At 35.3% G+C, this 19,191-nt stretch overlaps 1 protein-coding gene across 1 annotated transcript; it reads right to left on the reverse strand.

The window, feature by feature from the left end:
- Positions 1–3,163: 3,163 nt before the first annotated feature.
- On the reverse strand, positions 3,164–7,374 carry LOC110656819 (phosphoglycolate phosphatase 2). Its single transcript, XM_021813789.2, has 11 exons — positions 7,183–7,374; positions 7,031–7,098; positions 6,846–6,938; positions 6,611–6,682; positions 6,378–6,449; positions 5,210–5,269; positions 5,061–5,113; positions 4,106–4,203; positions 3,932–4,031; positions 3,632–3,735; positions 3,164–3,523 (listed from the first exon to the last, which is right to left on the reverse strand). The coding sequence occupies exons 1-11, from the start codon at positions 7,274–7,276 to the stop codon at positions 3,423–3,425; spliced, it is 915 nt and encodes a 304-aa protein (XP_021669481.2). The 5' UTR covers positions 7,277–7,374; the 3' UTR covers positions 3,164–3,422.
- Positions 7,375–19,191: the final 11,817 nt, after the last annotated feature.

The following is a 19,191-nucleotide window of genomic DNA, read 5'->3' on the forward strand; positions in this document are numbered from 1 at the left end:
TCGTAACCCCTAGTGACGCATTTTAAAACCGTGAGGGCTTCGGCCCAGAGCGGACAATATCACTAGTGGGCCGGGCCGTTACATTTGTGGTATCAGAGCCGCTCCGCGTGCAACCTTGAACGATGGTGGGGCAAACCTCAGCGAGGACGCTGAGTCCCATAAGGGGGGTGGATTGTAACACCCTAGGCAAATCCCACATCGACAAAACACGGGAGAGATGCTGGGTTTATAAGTTGGTGGTTCGTAACCCCTAGTGACGCGTTTTAAAACCGTGAGGGCTTCGGCCCAGAGCGGACAATATCACTAGTGGGCCGGGCCGTTACAAAACCAATTGAAAAAGGTTCATAAGATTTTCAAATTAATTTTGGACAATGATTTGTGCAAAAATATTAATAAACAAGGGAGATATGGGCTTCAAAATTCAGGTATGCTACAAATTGGATTTTGTAGGAACCCTAATTTCAAATAGCCATAACTTATAAAATACAAAAGCTTTTTCAGTGATTCTTGCACCTAAAATTAATAAAATTTCATGTAAAATATGAATATAATTTTTTTAAAATTTTTACAGATTCATAAGATAGCAAAAAGTAATAAAAACATGAAAGACAGAAAACTGAATATGTGCAGAGTTGTGTATCCCCCAAATTAAACATGATTACATGATTCACATGAACATGCAAGATAAATTAAAAGATAAAGAATATAGAGTTAAATATTACGTGGCATAGATTTTGAAAAGAAAATAACAAAAACTAACCTTTCAGAAATCTTGCAAGAAAATCTTTTTGGAGAAAAGAAAAGAAAAAAGAAAGAATTAAAAGAGTTTTTGAATATCTCCAAATTTTCTATAGCTCTAAAATATTTCTAAATAGTTCTGAATATTTTTGAATCTCTTTTGTTCTTCTCCTCTCTTTTTTTTTCTCCTCTTTTTCCTCTCTCTCTCTCTCTCTCTCTCTCTCTCTCTCTTTTTCCTTTTTTCTCCTTTTCTTCCTTTTTTCTTCCTTTGATTCTTTTTTTTTTCCTTTTTCTTGCCCCCCTTCCTTCTCCACCCTAGCAGGATGTTTATAGGGTTTTGGGAGAGAGGTGTGATAGAATTTGGAATCCTAGGGCGATAAGGTTCAGATAACTTAAACAACTGGGATTATAGTATTTGGGTGAGATTGGCATATGGGTGAGGTGTTTCAACCAATAGGAAGAGAGAAAGAGGAGGCGACACCAATGGGGATTGAGGAAGAGAGTGGGGTCGAGTGGGAGAGAGAGTTTGTATGGGAGAGGAAAAAAGGTGTGATAGGATTTGGAGTCCTAAGGTGATAAGGTTCAGATAACTTAAACAACTGGGATTACAGTATTTGGGTGAGACTGGAATATGGGTGAGGTGGTTCAACCAATAGGAAGAAAGAGAGAGGAGGTGGCACCAATAGGGACTGAGGAAGAGAGTGGGGCCGAGTGGGAGAGAAAGTTTGTATGGGAGGGGAAAAGAGGTATGGTAGGATTTGGAGTCCTAGGGTTCAGATAACTTAAACAACTGGGATTAGAAAATTTGGGTGAGATTGGGATATGGGTGAGGTATTTCAATCAATAGGAAGGGAGGGAAAGGAGGCGGCACCAATAGGGAGTGAGGAAGATAGTGAGGCCAAGTGGGAGAGAGAGTTTATACAGGAGAGGGAGAGAGAAAATGATATTTTCTTATTTTAATTTAAAAAAAATGAAATGGATTCTATTTAAAATTCATAATTAGGCTTTTTAGACTCATGGGGCTCAATTAAATTTAATTAGGACCATTTAAGAAGTACCCATATTAAATTTAAATAAAGCAAAATTTTCTTTAAATTTAATTAAATTAATTCCTCAAAAAAATATTTTATTATTTTTTTTCAAGATCATGCTACGGAATTAATAATTCAACTTCATGCCTCCAATTGCATCTTACAGTCATTTAATTTTTCATCATCGGTTTCCCCACAGCCTCAATGCACACTCATAATAAATCACAAAATAAGGGTCTACAATAATATAAAAAAAATTATATTTATATGATCTGATGCCATTATATAAATTACTTGTGAGTATAAACCTGTAAACTGATAATAAATAGGTCAGAGGTCTACCAGGTGTTTCTAATTGACGTGAGAGAATAGTGTATCAAATTGATTAGGGAGAAAAGACTCACTTTCATAGATAATCCAATATCTTTATATAGAACATGAACAATGATTAGCTATAATAAATTAACTATATAATTATGTGAATATTATTAGTTAGTATAATTATATGAATATACTTCTATTTATAATGCATAAATATATACATTATTATATTTGACAGTCCCACCAAAATAGAAATTACTTATATTTAATCAATATTTTTTTACTTTTATTAGGTGAGACTTATAGGTATTGAACCGATTAAAGGAATCTCATAGTTATATCATTAAATACGATTAGACTCATAATTATCCAAAAACTTGAGTTGTTGCATTTATTATATATATTTTGAAGAGATATGTCTAATATAATTTATTTTAACTATACATAATTAGTCCACAACTACATGTGCGAATGAGAACAACCACTTATTATGGAATCCCTTCTTCCAACCAAAAATGATTCTTGTCCCTCTAACTAATAGGTGCATTTATTTATTTATTTAAGATGGGAGAGTGAAATACTTTTAACTACGGTACTAAGTTAGACTAGGTTTAACCAAATTAATTGAGTTAAATAAATGAAATTTGAATTCAATTGAATCAAAAGTTTTTGGCCGTTTGATTCAGCAATTTTTAATTTGTAAATGAATGAAGAGGACTAAAACGGAAAATCCAAAAACCTTGTTAACTTCAAATGGAGAAGGGAGTGGGTGGGAGAAAAAGAGGAACTACAATAACAATAGAAATTGATTTTTGACTTTTTTCCAGCAATGTAATATTCAAAATCCAAGTATGAATTAGGAAGAACCCGAAAAAATTCGATGGAAGCTTAAAGCACAAGGAGTAAGTTAAATCTTCAATCAATTATTATTATTATTATTATTAAATTCACTGAATTCGAGCTTTCATAATAATAATAATAATAATACAGAAAAATTATAGTGATAATTGGACCCAATTGCAAAATATCTGCACTTGTACAAAACCCTGCATCCTGCTTTATTTTAAAGCTAGTTTTCACTGTCTACAGGCCAAAATGGCCGCAAAGAACCAATATTTTATACTTGAGCTGGTAACTTTGGCAGCAGTAAACAAGAATTACAACAGCATATTTATTACAATTGATGGGAATAATATTTATTAAAATGACATTTCGTGAGGCAATGAAATGCATGTATACAAGTTTATGAATGATTAATCTACTGATTCTGACCCATTAAGAAATGGATTTGTCCATTTGCCAGAAATAATTACTCAAACGAAAATAATGAGATTATGGTCCCAATAAGTGAAGGCAATCAGATATCTTGCTTGTATAATAATCTGGTTGGATAGTGCCGGAGGGATCTTCTAGAGTGGATTGATTTGTCACACCTGCAGTTTTAGCAGTTTGAAACATCATAAATGTTTATGATGTTTGGAATTTATGTTAGTTTCATTGTCAAGAAAATGAAAATTGTAAAGAAAGAGAAATCAATTCACCTGAGAGAACAAGAAGAGTTTTGCAGCCAGCATTTTTTCCAAATAAAATGTCAGTGTCTAGTCTATCACCAACCATACACATTTTGGAGGTACTTACTTGAAATCTGCTAAGCAAAACATATTATTGAAATGTCAAAAATATGACCTTGTCAGTTTAAAACCTGCAACTCATTCTCGATGATGAGCCTCAAGGTTTCCAATCAATTAGAGATTCCAGATTCCAATATACAATACATCTAAGCAAAATAGCAAATATGATCTACAAGATAAGGGCGAATAAGAATGAACATTAGAACTTACTTCTGCAATAAAAAATCCATCATGAAGGTTGATGGTTTTCCAACTACAATAGGCTCTCTCTCAGTTGAACCACACATTGCAGCAACCATACAACCGGCCCCTTAAATTCACATAAGATATTATAAAGCCAAGCCGTGAAAGCATGTAATTCACATGAAAGGTTAGCTTCATTACCAGGCCACTCCTGTAAATCGGTCATATGTCCCACTGCATCGCGATTGGTAGCAATAAAGAGACACCCTGGATTCTCACGTATGCATAGGGTTCCATACCTGTCATAAAGTAACAAAGATGCAAAAGTTTAGGGCATTAATTATATAAGAAACATATATTAAAACCTATTCCTGATTTATATAAATGGCCTGAAAATTTTGCATGATTTTATCATTCTTTTCTTTGAAACTATGCAAAATATCTAAGTTAAGACCTATTCCTCTCCCACTTCTTCAACCACAGCTTAGGTGATATCCAAGGGGTAGGAACTCATTTACAGGTGGATCCAAGCCCCAGTCCAAGATCTGAAAGCATAATCAGTCAAATGTTACCTCAGAAAATTCTTTTCAATAGGCCTAAATTTTATTGGCCCATCAGTCATTATCAAGTTATCCCAGGTCTCCTCAACACAAATCCTACTGATGGATAAGGGGATTGCCATAGCATTTTGGTTGCAGATATTAATAGTATAAGGGCATTTATGCATATGAATGAATTTGGAGAATGAATCTAAAAACTTATGCTCCAACCACTAATTTATCTCAGGAAAATGTTGCTTAAATACAAACTGTTGGCATCATGACTTTCCATAAGGTTGCTTGAAGATTAGCAAAGAAGTTCAAGGGCAGACCCAAGGATGTCTTATGAATTGTGATGAAATCTTTGAAACTGACTCAACATGCCATACTCAACTAAGAAATCACAAAAAAAAAAAAAAAAACTTTTAGGTTTTTGATTAAGGAATGCTCTTTTTCTTAATCCCCTGGGAGCTAAGAGTCAGTAAAGTTTTTGCATAACCCTTCATTTTCTTTCCACAATATTTAAAGTGACCCTCGCTCAAATTTTCCAAGGGTAGATGACCAGGTTAAAATGTAGAAGAATTATGATGGTAGGTAAAGGGAACAGGATCTCTTACTGAAGCTTGTAATAATTGATGTGTGGGTCTAGCCCAACCACAACTGCTCCAACCTGTGATACGAGTTGCACCATTATGAATCTCAAGCAGAAAATAGTGAATAAATAGAGAAGTAAAATTTTCAAATGAATAATGGCCTAGATTATTACACTCTTATCATGTTCAAATAGGGAATTTGATTTCCACTCTGCTCTCTTTTCACCATCTTCCTGCAATAAATTTTTTCAATAGGTATGATCAGGAAGAAAATACAAGAGAAAAGGTTTTATTGCTTGAAGCAAAAGGAAAAAGGTTTACTCTCTGCAAGGAGAGCCGAAAAGAAATCAAATACAAGCTACAACCACCAACCAAGAAAAAAATAGATAATACTTTTTCATGTTGCAAAATGAAAGGAGCACATGCAATCACTACTGATAGGACCAGGTTGAAGGAAAAGGCAAGTATAGCAACCATAAGGCTACTAAGAAAGGCAAGCAACAAAGCCACATTCTGACATAATAATAGTTTTATAGCTTTGTAAAGCCTAATACTTCCACCATTTTTCTTTTTCTTTCTGGTGGGGCGTGAATCCAATAGTTCTCCTAGCAGTTGATTATGCATAATTGTTCATTATGCTCTAATCCACAGCATTACAAAACAGCTAATTTCCTGAAAAACTAGCATGTAGACAGCCCTATAATAAACAACCAAGAAAATGAGAGAGAGAGAGAGAGAGAGAGAGAGAGATGATTTAAATGTTTGCTTATATCTGTTAGAGACGCAATGTGGCCTCCAATAAGAAAGCTAAAAACCAGGAAACTACACATGTACCACACAGAAGCGAGGCATTAGAAGATACTAAAAGATGAAGTGTATTTTGAGAAGGATCCTGAGGTGGTAAATTTGGACTCAAAGAGATGACTCGGAAGCACCTTTCATCCTTTCTTTATATAAACATTTATAAACCCTGGCTATCATACTAGCTTAACATCCAAATTTCAAATTTAAGAATTAGCATTGCAAAAATTCTTAAAACTCTTGCAAAATTTGAGCATCATAATTCCCAATGTTTTAATGATTGTAAAATCCACCTAAGAGTTTTGGTAAATGTTTCTTTCTTAATTAATACATCCATAAAAAGATAACCGCAGATCACATCAGATCATAAAGAAAAGTGCATCCACAAGTCTATCAACTCCTGGGGAAATTAAAAGACACCAGTAAGATAAGCACCAAATCACTCCTCAGGAGGGTCTAGTCCAAAAAATTTAGAGAAAGAAAATAAAAGAAAAAAAAAAAGCAATAGAAAATCAGGTACGAAAATTTGGAGGCACATACTGGGCCACCAAGGCCTGTGTATCCAGCAAGCTGCAGCTCTTCTAATATACCTTCCCCGCCTATCACATATACCTATAAAAGGAATCAATGAGAAATTACACATACAATGCTAAATGTGCGCGAAGAAATGCAACAATATATTAGTTTACAATGACTTTGTGCAAATGACAACAGTACAACATTAGACAGTCGGACAAAAGTAGGCAAGAGGGTAGGCGAAGAGAAGCACCAACCTTCTTTTCTCGAGGAAAATTATTGACTTTCAAGTACATAGCAGCTGCAAAAGATGAGGAGAATATCTCATCCTGAAACATTACATGCAGAGAGCAAGAAATGAGCACCAAACAGAAATATGGAAATTGAAATTCGATTAGGATTCATCGATTTGCATTTGAACATAACGTGCGAAATTAAAATACCCTTTTCATTGGAAATCACTATCTATCCAAATGAACAGTTAAAACGAACCTCTCTAACTGAAATACCAAGGGAATTGAACTTCTTCGCGTATTGCCTTCTTGATTTTGTGGAATTATTGGTCACAAAAACCAGCTTCTTCCCCTGAATTAACCAAAACATATTATTTCATTCACAAGCATAGATTTGCAAATCAAAAGAGACAAAGAAAGAGAAATGAAGGTAGTGGAAGATGCCTTAGAGCGAAGCATTTCAAGTGTTTGAGAAACCCCATCAATGAGCTTATCACCTTTCCAAATCACACCTAAATTCACAAATCACAACTAAGCTAACTTCAAAAACTAAAGAAACGAAGAAGAAGAAATGGGAATCAAAAGCAAAAACTGACCATCGCAATCGAAGAGAAAGGCCTCGACAGAGTCGAAGAGAGACGTGACGTTGTGAGATGAGAGGAGCTGGGCGGCTCTTTTCGCAGTGTTCATTGTCCAAAAATCTGGAGAGTTTGTTAAGATTTCACAGAGAATAATATTACAGAGTAAATGCAAAGGCCTTGTTTTTTCTGCCTTCTCAGGCTCAGCTTTTGTTGAACGCTTGGAAATTCGAATATTCTATGCAACTTATTTCATCACGTGCGGTCTTCCTTTTCTAGAAAAAGTCAGCCTCTCGTTTTCAACTAGCCGTTTTGAATTTCGATAGTGTATTTCACGAATTATTTATTAATTTATTTTAATAATCTAATTAAATTGTAATTTTATTTGAAGTGTTAATATATTAATTTTTAATAATAATTAATATAATTTTATATTTCATAATATATTATTTAATTTTAAATTTTAAAATAAATTGATTGATAAATTATTTTATTTTTTCTTCAAATTAGTTTTTATATACCAATAAAAGGATAAACAAACTTTTAAATTTTCAATATATGAAATGTTTTTAAATAGATTTTATAAATAATTTTTAATAAATAATTACTTAAATATATATTTTAGTATATTTTTAAAAAATAATTCACTCTTCTCATTCTAACTCAAATTTTAATTAAAAAATATTATTTTTTAATAATTATTTTTTAGTATAAAATTAGATTTTAACTGTTAAAATTCAAAAATATTTAAATACAAAGTTGATTTTTATTTTAAGTGTTAATATATAACTTTTTTAATAGTAATTGTTACAATTTTGTATTTCATAATACATTATTTAATTTTAAATTTAAAAGTTTAAATTAATTTGTCATCACCCAAATTCTGTGCCGGATCGGCACTAGAACTTGGATCAGCATAAGGTCTTTAAAATCCGTAGTAGGCCTAACTATTCTTAACTCAACTATAAGACCCATAATTATAGTCCAATTTCAAGAAAATAAACAGATAGAGTTCAGTCATAAATTGGGCTATCCAACGGGGAGTAATAACTCATTCGACTTGTAATCATAATATATCTCAATTTGAGGAGTTCAGCTCACTCTTATAATCCTCAAAGAAATACATATAATCCAATGGGAGCTCAACTACCTCATCCAAGCATAATCACATAATAACCTTTATAACATCCAACAGAATAAGTTATTATAGTCCCAAAAAGTTTAATACACTAATGGTACATATGGAGTTTTTAGAATATAAACAAGAAAATAAGAACATAATAAATCTATTTCTAGTAAACCTGCGAGGAAAAAAGTAAGTTAAACTCAAAGATCTCTCTTGTTACCTGTGGAAAAATAATTGAACAGGAGTGAGCGTTCGACTCATAGAGTAAAATATTAATTTTAAATATAATTTCTATAACTATCTAAATCTAGTGCACTCCTATACATAAAATGTAACATCCTATACATAAAATGCAACATACACACATCTTACCAAACAAGTTAAATAATATTCACATAAAAGATAATTTGGAGTACTCACACACTCGTGTATCACATCAATCATATCATATATATATGGGAGTTGATCCAATATACAGCTCTCTTAATTCTAACTTCTACCAGCGAGATTAAATCAAGCTGGACTTTCTCTTAATAATCTAAATGCGGGAGTCAGCGAGATCAACTCAAAGTCGTACTCACCCCTACTTATCCACAAAAAGGATTGGGTCCCAGCGAGTCAAGCTTCAGGCATTCTACTCGTCCTACCCATATCCAATATCACACCACATGCATGCCGACACACGCACACAGCTCCAAATTACATTGAGGTGACACTCACAATAATTTCATCAAATAAAGTTGCAATACAAACCATGCCTATGATTTAGCTATATACATATATTTATAAGAGAATGTATGAGCATGCATTTAATATATAATAATATTGAAATTATAAATAAGATCAATATCTACTCACTGATCCACCAGATATCACTGCGACGGCTGGGCGGAAGAAGAAGGCTAATTCTGATTACCTAAACAATTATATTAATGAATTCATCAGTATCAATACAAAATAATTATTTAAAAAATTGGGGTGTTGCATTCTTTCTCTCTTATAGAAAAATCGTTCACGAATTTTACACAAGACAGAATAAAAATACAGAATTGCATATTAAATAAGTACGGATACTTGCTATGCATATCCTGCTTTGACTCCCAAGTGCATTCCTCCACAGATTGGCTCCTTCATAAGACTTTAACCATAGCGATTTACTTTAACTGAAGCTTCTCATCTAATAGTCTACTATAGCTACTGACTGCTCCTTGAAGGTTAAATCCTCATTCAACTCTACTGTATCTGGTTGCAGCACAAGAGAAGGATCGGGAACATACTTCCTGAGCATAGAAATATGGAATACTGGGTGGACATGAGAAATGTTTGATGGAAACTCTAACTGATAGGCAACTGCTCTCACTCTGTCCGTGATCTCAAAAGGTCCTATGTAACGGGGTGCCAACTTGCCTTTCTTTCTAAATCTCATAACACCTTTTATAGGAGAGACCTTTAAGAACACATAATCACCCATTGTAAATTGTTCACCTTTCCTCCTCAGATCTGCATAACTCTTCTACCTGCTAAAAGTTGCATTTAAAAGTTCCCTGATCAAAGGAACCATCAATGAAGTGTACTGCACCAGATCTAAATCATGTACTTTCACCTCTCCAACTTCTGTCCAACATAGAGGGGACCTACACTTCCTGCCACATAATGCCTCATAGGGTATCATTCCAATATTGGAATGATAGCTGCTATTATAAGTAAACTCCATTAATGGTAACTGATCATCCCATTGACCTTTAAAATCTATGACACACATGCGAAACATATCCTCTAATGTCTAAATTATCTTTTTAGACTATCCATCTGTCTATGAATGGAAAGTCATACTAAAATTCAGCTGTGTGCCAAGTACTTCTTAAAGTTCCTTTAGAATAGAGAAGTGAACTGGGGCTCTCTGTTAGATACTATGGAAATAAGAATCTCATGTAATCTGACTATCTCATGGATGTACAACCTTGCATACTGAGCAACAGAATAGGTGGTTCATATAGGAAAAAAGTAAGCTGACTTAGTTAGACGATCCACAATCACCCATATAGAGTCATACTGATGTATAGAACGAGACAACCAGTCACGAAATCCATAGTAATCATTTCCCACTTCCACTTTATGATAAAAATCTCCTATAACTTTCCTGACAGCCTCTGATGCTTAAACTTTACTTTCTGATAAGTTAAGCACTTGGATACAAAATCTACTATGTCTCTCTTCATGCCATTCCGCCAATACCTATCTTTCACATCATGGTACATCTTTGTAGATCCTGGGTGAATACTGTAAGGTGTGTAGTGTGCCTCCTGCATAATCTTATTTCTTTGGTTGTCCACATTTGGCACACATACCCTGGAGCCTTGCATAAGGGTACCATCTCCATCAAACCTAAATTCACAATTTTCCTCTTGCTGTACTCTTTCCACAATCCATATGTAACACCCTCACTATAGCAATTCCGTATATTCTACTGTTCCGGTGACCGATGTCGGTCCGGACAGTTAGAACGTCTGGAAAAATATTTAGAAAAAAGTGAGGAGTCATAAATAACTCAAATAATGGTAAGAAAAATTTAGAAAAAAATTTAAAAATAAAATACAACCAAGTTAAATGAGTCGGTGCCCTAGCGATAGGTAACCCAGTGGAAAGTTGCGGTCCTTGCAGCTAGGAGCCCTAAACCTGGGAGAAAATTCATGAAATAATTTTTGGGACTCCAGAGAAGAGTCATTGAGGTTTCGATGGCATTAGAATGTCAAGAAAATGATTAGAAAAATTTTAGAATAGTACAGACGATTTTGGCTCAATAAGCCAAATGAAGGGCATTTTGATCGTTTCTTCTTTAGAGATGATTTTTGGCCAACTTGTCTAGTTAAATAAATAATTTTTATTACATAAAATGTGAATAAATATTGCTAAAAATTGAATCGAAAATGGGTAGAAAAGAAAAGAAAAAAAAATGGACGAAAACATGAATTATGACATCATTATGATGTCATTATAAAAGGCTCCACCAATCACATTTTAACAAGCACTCTTAAACCAATTAAAAAGGACAAAATTGAGTTAAAAATTAACAAAACTTTCTACCCTTTCTTCTCCAAGTTTCGGTAGCCTCTCCCTCTTCTCTTTCAACCTCCATTAAAGCTTCATTGTAAGCTTGATTTCTCCCTTCATTCCACCATAAAACCCTATCTTCCCTTCACAAAAATTAGTCATCACCATTAGAGCAATATTTGGGCAGTAAAAAGAAGTGAAAATAAAGGAGTTTTTCAAGCATGAGTTGGCACACAATAAGGTTAGTGTCAATTAATCCTTTAAACTTTGTGTATGCATCATTGGAAGTATGAATTGATCCATTGATTGTATATGTTTGAAGAATTGAAATGGTTGGAGTTAGGGTTTGAGGCACAAATTTGAGATTTGCTCATGTATTAGTGAAAGAAAGTTCTAATGGTCAATTAGTGACCATTTGGCTATGTGTGATTTGGAAGTGAAGTGATTTGTGCCATGGGAATTGAAGTTAGGTATGCTGCCTAGTGTGACCTGCAGAACTGGGTGTGAGTCCAGTAGATTTGGGCAGCTATAACTGGAGTTGTGTAGGTTCAATTGGTGCAAGGCCAATTGGACATGAAATTAGGTACATAATGGCACAACTTTTATGAAAGAACCCTACCCAGAATACCACAATAGATTGACCTAAAATTTAACCAAATCCGGGTAATACACATTCTGCCTGGGCAAAATGACCAAATAAATAGTGTTCATTCATTTGGTCATAACTCAGCGTAGAAAGGTCCAATTGACCTGAAATTTATGTCAATGAAAAGCTTAGACAATTTAGAACAACTTTCATGTGGAACACAAACTCCAATTCTAAACTTAACTAAATGAAATTGCTAACCAAAATTGAGCTACCAAATCTGGCAAAATCAGAATTGCCCAAAAATTCTAGGTAAAAGTTCATCCGACCAGTTATGGTAAAATAACCATAACTTGAGCTAAAAAACTCCAAATGAAGTGATTCAAAAAGGGAATTAAAGAATACACAATAAAGAACAACTTTGATTAAGAACATTTGGCCAAATTCTTACCGTAGAATGGCCTAATGGAATAGTAAACTCTAGCACCCAAAACTGAAAATTTTGATTTATTTCCTATTGGTTTGAAGTATTGATTGGGAACTTATGCCAACACTTTTGGGAACCAAAATGTGGTAATTTCATATGATTAGAACTCATGTAACTATTATGTATGGGAAAGTCAATATTTTGACTTAAATGGTAAAATGAATAGCAATCTTACATGTTAAACACAAAAATTTAATCAAGAATTTTGTAATATGCCCTAGTAGACCTAGTAAGATTGGGTTGGATAGGTTGGCATACCAATAGGGTTCGGATAGCAGTACTACATATGGCATCACGTCATTCTGTGATTTATGGCTTAAGTGGCCATTCGGTGATTTTATGACTTTTAGCCATTTTGATATTGTTGTGATACTTGGCTTTGTGCCTAATATTTATTACAACTCATTAGTTGTTCTGTTGCACACTAGGAGACACCTTGTGACTGATGGTGTGACGGGCTGAGGTACTTAGTACCCAATGCCAGTTTACCCGTTTATCCAGTCCAGTCATCCAATATAGGTTACTTAGGAAACCAAAAATAGAAGTTGATAAATTTAATTAAATAATTGATATAAATAGTAACAAAGTAATAATACTACAAATAAGTACAAAAAATTATTCGTATGGAAAACCTACATACACTCTACATGCTTGTTCCATTTTAGTTCTTTTTATTTTATTATTGGCACCACTAAGAAGTATTGCTTAGCGTGTTGCTTTTGCCACGCGTAGGTTTTGGAGAGACTGATAGAGAGCCCAGTAGACCACAGACTGGGTGAGGCCACAGATCTGCATAAAGTCAGAGTCATCTCTCAGGCTACAGTGCATTGGTAGGACACTAGGTCCCATTTTATATTTTGTAATTTTTGTAAACTTTGTAATTAAACTTTTATTTTATTATGTATATTTAAAACTTCTGTAATGTAATTTTGTATTAATGTGATTATCTGTAAATTTGTGTTTATAGATAAAATTTGAGTATTTATTCAAAATCTGAATATGATTTTGATATGAAATGAATGAATGACAAATTGAGGAATTATTGAGAATTTGATGAGAAATTTATTGAGAAATGATGATTATTTGGAGTTGTGGGTTGCGAAAATTATTGGAAATGTTTTCTACAGGTTCCAAAGAACTGTTTTCTCCATTTTTAGCCAGTACTCTATCAAATTTTTTGTAAAATTTTTGGAACCTTAAATTAATTCAAAATTTCTAAAAATAAATTAAATGACATAAATTTCACTTTGTGATAAATCAATAAATAAATAAATTAATTAAGAAAAGAGTAAATTATAATAAAATAAGATATGGTGCTCTAGCATACTATGTGGCATATCTTGCTCGGCTGTACTGTAGACGGGTAAAGGGTGTCACATTAGTGGTATCAGAGCACGGTTTAGTGTGTTTTTAGGTTTAGATAGAGTCCATACCATGCATTGCATTCGTAAGAGTTAAGGTGACACTAATGCAGATCTGTCTGTTTTTCTTATTTTGATTAGGATATGGACCCTATGTCATAGAGAGCAGTAGATGAGGAAGTGGAGAGTCATGCTCCACCTGTAGCTGAGACTGGAGGCAGGGGAGAACTTGCTCCACCAGCACCAGAGATGCCTACACAGCCTCTGTCGGCTATGTTTCAACACATGGCTGATTTCTTCAAAAAAATGGCTGGGGTTATGCCACCACCACCACCTCCACAGCAAAAATCTCACCTGGAAAAACTGAGGAAATTCGGAGCTGTGGACTTTTTGGGTAAGAGAGAAGAAGACTCAGTGGCAGCCGAAAATTGGTTAGACAGAACCATCGGGGTATTGAAGCAACTGCATTGCACCCTAGAGCAGAACTTGGAGGGAGCGGTGTCTCTGCTGCAAGACAATGCCTATCAGTGGTGGGACACTGTATCTTGTGAAGTCTAGCTAGAACTGGTAACTTGGGATTTCTTCTTTACTGAGTTTAGGAAGAAGTATGTGGGAAGTGTGCATCTGGAAGATAGAAGAAGAGAGTTTATCAGCTTGAGGCAGAGATAGCTGACTGTAGCAGAATATGAATGGGAATTTGTAAGACTGAGTAGGTATGGGAGAGAGATAGTCCCCACAAAAGCAGAGAGCTGCAGAAGGTTTGAAGATGGGCTAAATGACAATATCAAAATAATGATCACTGCCTTGGGGATTACAAACTTCACCAAATTAGTGGAAGCTATTTTAAAGGTTGAGAAAGTCAGAATAAATGAGCAGAATAGAAGGGAGAGATAGTAGAAGAGGGGTCCAGGTCAGTCCAGTTCATCCTCTGCACCTGGGAAGAAATTTAAAGGTCTACCTGCTCAGAGTTCATGTCAGCCTCAAGGTCAGGGTCAGTCCCAGGGGCTCAGACCATAGTTCACAACTAAGAGAGGCCAGTCCATCCCATCAGTGGGCAGCTCTCTAGAAACGGTGTTTAGGGGACCAGCCTCATCATCTTCTGCCTATCCACATTACCTGAAGTGGCATAAGGGGGAGTGTTGGAGAGTGACAGGTGCTTGCCTAAGGTGTGGGTCTACAAAGCATCAGCTAAGAAACTGTCCATGCAGAACTACTACAGTTGCTCCAGCACAAGCAGACAGGCCTACCCCTACACCTCAAAGGGGTAGAAGGCCTAGTAAATCTGAGGCAGCTGGTCCATCACAGAGACCTGTATCTGAGACAGCCGAAAGGCCAGAGGCTAGAGTACCTGCCAAGGCTTATGCTATGAGAGCTCAGGAGGAGCAAGATGCCCCACATGTCATCAGGGGTACGTTTTTCCCTTTATAACATCTCTATACATGCATTGGTGGATCCAGGATCTACCCATTCATATATCTGCATCAAGCTACCTGTAAAAAAGGGGATACTAGAAGAGGAGAGTGACCAAGACATTCTAGTTACTAATCCATTAGGTCACAGTGTGGTGGTGAATAAGGTGTACAAAGGTTGCCCGTTAAGGATTCAGGAGTATGAATTCTCAACAGACCTGATTGAATTGCCTTTCCACGAGTTTGACGTGATTTTGGGAATGTACTAGTTGTCACATCATCAGGTAATGGTTGACTATAAACTGAAGAGGATTTCTTTGAGAACTCCTGAGGAAAATGAGATCATAGTTGTGGGGGAAAGGACAGATTTCTTGTCCAATGTCATCTCAGCTATTATTGTAAAAAAATTGATCAGAAAGGGCTGTGAAGCCTATCTAGCACACGTAGTTGATACTAGGTAAGCTAAGCCAAACTTGTGTGATATACCCATAGTAAGAGACTTTTCAGATGTGTTTCCTGAAGAATTACCTAGGTTACCACCAGAAAGGGAAGCTGAATTTGCTATTGAGGTACTGCCGGGTACAGCACCAATTTCCATTGCTCTTTATAGGATGGCACCCACAGAATTGAAAGAGCTGAAAATCCAGTTGCAGGAGTTACTGGACAAGGGGTTTATACGCCCAAGTGTGTCACCATGGGGAGCTCCAATGCTATTTGTAAAGAAGAAGGATTAGACTTTAAGGCTATGCATTGATTACTAGCAGTTAAATAAAGTGACTGTGAAGAATAAGTATCTGTTGCCTAGAATTGATGATCTGTTTGATCAGTTGAAAGGAACAGGAGTATTTTCCAAAATTGATCTCAGATCAGGGTATCATCAGCTGAGGGTAAAGGATGCAGATGTGCCAATGACTACATTCAGAACCCGGTATGGGCATTATGAGTTTCTAGTGATGCCCTTTGGCCTAACAAATGCACCAGTAGCATTCATGGACCTTATGAACCGTATCTTCCATCTATATCTAGATCGATTTTTAGTGGTCTTTATTGATGACATTCTTGTGTATTCCAATACCAGGGCAGAACATGATGAGCATTTGAGGATTATTCTGTAAACCCTGAGAGAAAAGAAGCTATATGCTAAGCTGTCCAAGTGTGACTTCTGGTTAGGTGAAATTGCATTCCTTGGACACATAGTATCAGCTGATGGGATTAGAGTGGATCCCAAGAAGATAGAAGCAGTGATGGAGTGGAAGCATCCTAGAAATACAACTGAGGTAAGAAGTTTCTTGGGGCTAGCTGGGTATTACAGAAGATTTGTGAAGGAGTTCTCTTTAATAACTACTCCAATCACCAAGTTGTTACACAAGAATGTTAGATTTGACTGGAACAACAAGTGTCATGCCATTTTTGAAAGACTGAAGGCTATGTTGACAGAGGCACCAGTGTTAACATAGCCAGTGTTGGGAAAGGACTTTGTGGTCTACAGTGATGCCTCACATAATGGGTTAGGGTATGTATTGATGCAAGAGGGAAAGGTGGTCGCCTATGCTTCCAGGCAACTAAAGCCACATGAACAGAACTACCCTACCCATGATCTGGAACTTGCAGCAATTATCTTCGCACTGAAGATATGAAGGCACTACTTGTATGGTGAAAAGTGCTACATATACACAGACCACAAAAGTCTGAAATACTTGCCAACCCAAAAGGAGCTCAACCTTAGACAGAGGCGATGGATTGAGTTCCTAAAAGACTATGACTGTGTAATTGACTACCATCCTAGGAAGGCAAATGTAGTTGCTGATACTTTGAGCAGAAAATCCATTGAAACCTTGAGATCTTTGAATGCCTATAACATCCTCACTTTAGCTAGTCCGTACGTTCTACTGTTCCATTGACCAATATCGGTCCAGGCAGTTAGAATATCTGGAATTATAATTAGACTAGAGTGAGGAGTTATAAATAAACCAAATAATGATAAGAAAAATTAAAGAAAATTTTTAGAAATGAAATGCACTAAGGTTAAATTAGCCGTAGCCCCAGCGATGAGTGACCCTAACGGGAAGTAACGGTGAAGGTCGTTAGCAACCCTAAACCCGAGGAAAACTCCATGAAATAATTTTTGGGATTTCAGGGAAGGATTATTAGGGTCTCAATGACAATAAAATGCTAAGAAAATACAAGGAAAATTTAATCAATCGGTACACACAATTTTAGCTCGTTAAACCAAATGGAAGGCATTTTGGTCATTTCGTCTTCAGAGATAATTTTTGACCAACTTTTCCATTTAAGTAAGTGAATTATATGACATAGAATATGAATAAATATTGATGGAAAATTTATTAAAAATGAATATAAAAGAGAAAGAAAAGAAAATGAAAGTAAACTTGATTTATTACACAAACATTAAGTAAGCATGAGGTCATTTAAAATTTTTGGCCAATCAAAATTCACTAAAATCATTTATAATTCATTAAAAAGAAGAAGAAGAAGCCAAAATTGGAAAAAGCTATTAGCCATCCTCATCCCTTCTTAGCCGAACCAGCTCCCTCACTCCCTCCACCATTTTTGCTCACCAAAAGCTTTATCTGCCCTTCAATTCCACCATAAAACCCCTTAGTGATTTCATTAAAAATTATTTTTACACCTTGGGCAAGCTAAAGACAGCAAAACAAAGTAGAAAAGAGGAGCTTCTAAAAGCTTGGAACTGACTCCATTTAAGGTTAGTGACCAAACTCTTCCTTTCTCTTTAAATTCATGTTGAGGGAGTGGAATTGAGTGGAAATTTACAAGAAAATTGAATAAAAATCATGTGTATACCTCCCCTTAAATTTTGGCAGCCTTGGACTTGGTAGGGTTTTGAAGATTTCTTTGAATTAAAATGGCATCATAGCTGCCCTTAACACTAATCTCATGATTAGGATAATGAAATGTAAGTTAATGCATGAATTGAAATGGTAGAGTTAGGGTTTGGGCACAAATTTGAGATTTTGTTTATGTATGGGTGAAAGGAAGTTCTAATGGTCAATTAGTGACCATTGGCTATGTGTGATTAGGAAATGAAGTGATTTGTTCCTTGGGAATTGAAGTTAGGTATGTTGCCCTTGGTGACCTACAGGACTGGGTATGAGTCCAGTAGATTTGGGCAGCTATAACTGGAGTTGTGTAGGTTCAATTGGTACAGGGCCAATTGGACATGAAACTAGACACATAATGACACAACTTTGGTGAAGAAACCTTACCCAAAAAACTAACCCAAGTTAACCTAAAAATTATCCTAATCCGAGTGACCAACATGCTATCCCTGGAAAATGACTAAATAAACAATGTTTATTCAAATGGTCATAACTCAGTGCAGAAAAGTCCAATTGACCTGAAATTTATATCAATGAAAAGCTTAGATAATTTATAACAACTTTCAGGAGAACACCAAACTAAATTCTGACCATAACCCATATGAATTGCTAACCAAAGTCAGGGCATCAAAACTGCTAGAACCATTTCTGCCCAGAAATTTTGGGTAGATGATAATCCGGCCAGTCCTAAAGAAAGTAGCATAACTTGAGCTAGAAAACTCCAAATGGAGTGATTTAAAAAGTGAATTAAAGAAGACACATAAAGGAACAACTTTGATTGAGAACATTTGGCAAAATTCTCATTGTAGAATTGCCTAATGGAACAGTGAACTCTAGCATCCAAAATTAAAATTTTTGATTTATTTCTGATTGGTTTTAAGTATTGATTGGCAACTAATGCCAACACTTTTGTGAACCAAAATGTGGTATCTTGGTGAACTTAGGTTCAAAAAATCTATTATAACTTAAAAAGTCAACATTTGAGTGGAAATAGTCAAGTGAATAGTGACCTCTACATTATAAAAAAATAAATAATTAAATCATTAACTGTGTAAAATGCTCTAGTATGCCTAGAATGATTGGTTTGGATAGGTTGGCATGCCAATAGGATTCTGTTAGCAGTAGTGCATATGGCTTTATGCCATTCTG

The sequence above is a fragment of the Hevea brasiliensis genome, chromosome 5, assembly GCF_030052815.1.
Source record: "Hevea brasiliensis isolate MT/VB/25A 57/8 chromosome 5, ASM3005281v1, whole genome shotgun sequence".
Lineage (NCBI taxonomy): Eukaryota > Viridiplantae > Streptophyta > Magnoliopsida > Malpighiales > Euphorbiaceae > Hevea > Hevea brasiliensis.

Coding starts and splice junctions, on each gene's coding strand:
- LOC110656819 (XM_021813789.2), bottom strand. CDS start 7,276: ATGAACACTGCGAAAAGAGCCGCCCAGCTCCTCTCATCTCACAACGTC. Junction 5,270..6,377: donor ACACAGGCCTTGGTGGCCCA/GTATGTGCCTCC, acceptor AATTTATTGCAG/GAAGATGGTGAAAAGAGAGC. Junction 4,032..4,105: donor CGATTTACAGGAGTGGCCTG/GTAATGAAGCTA, acceptor TGTGAATTTAAG/GGGCCGGTTGTATGGTTGCT.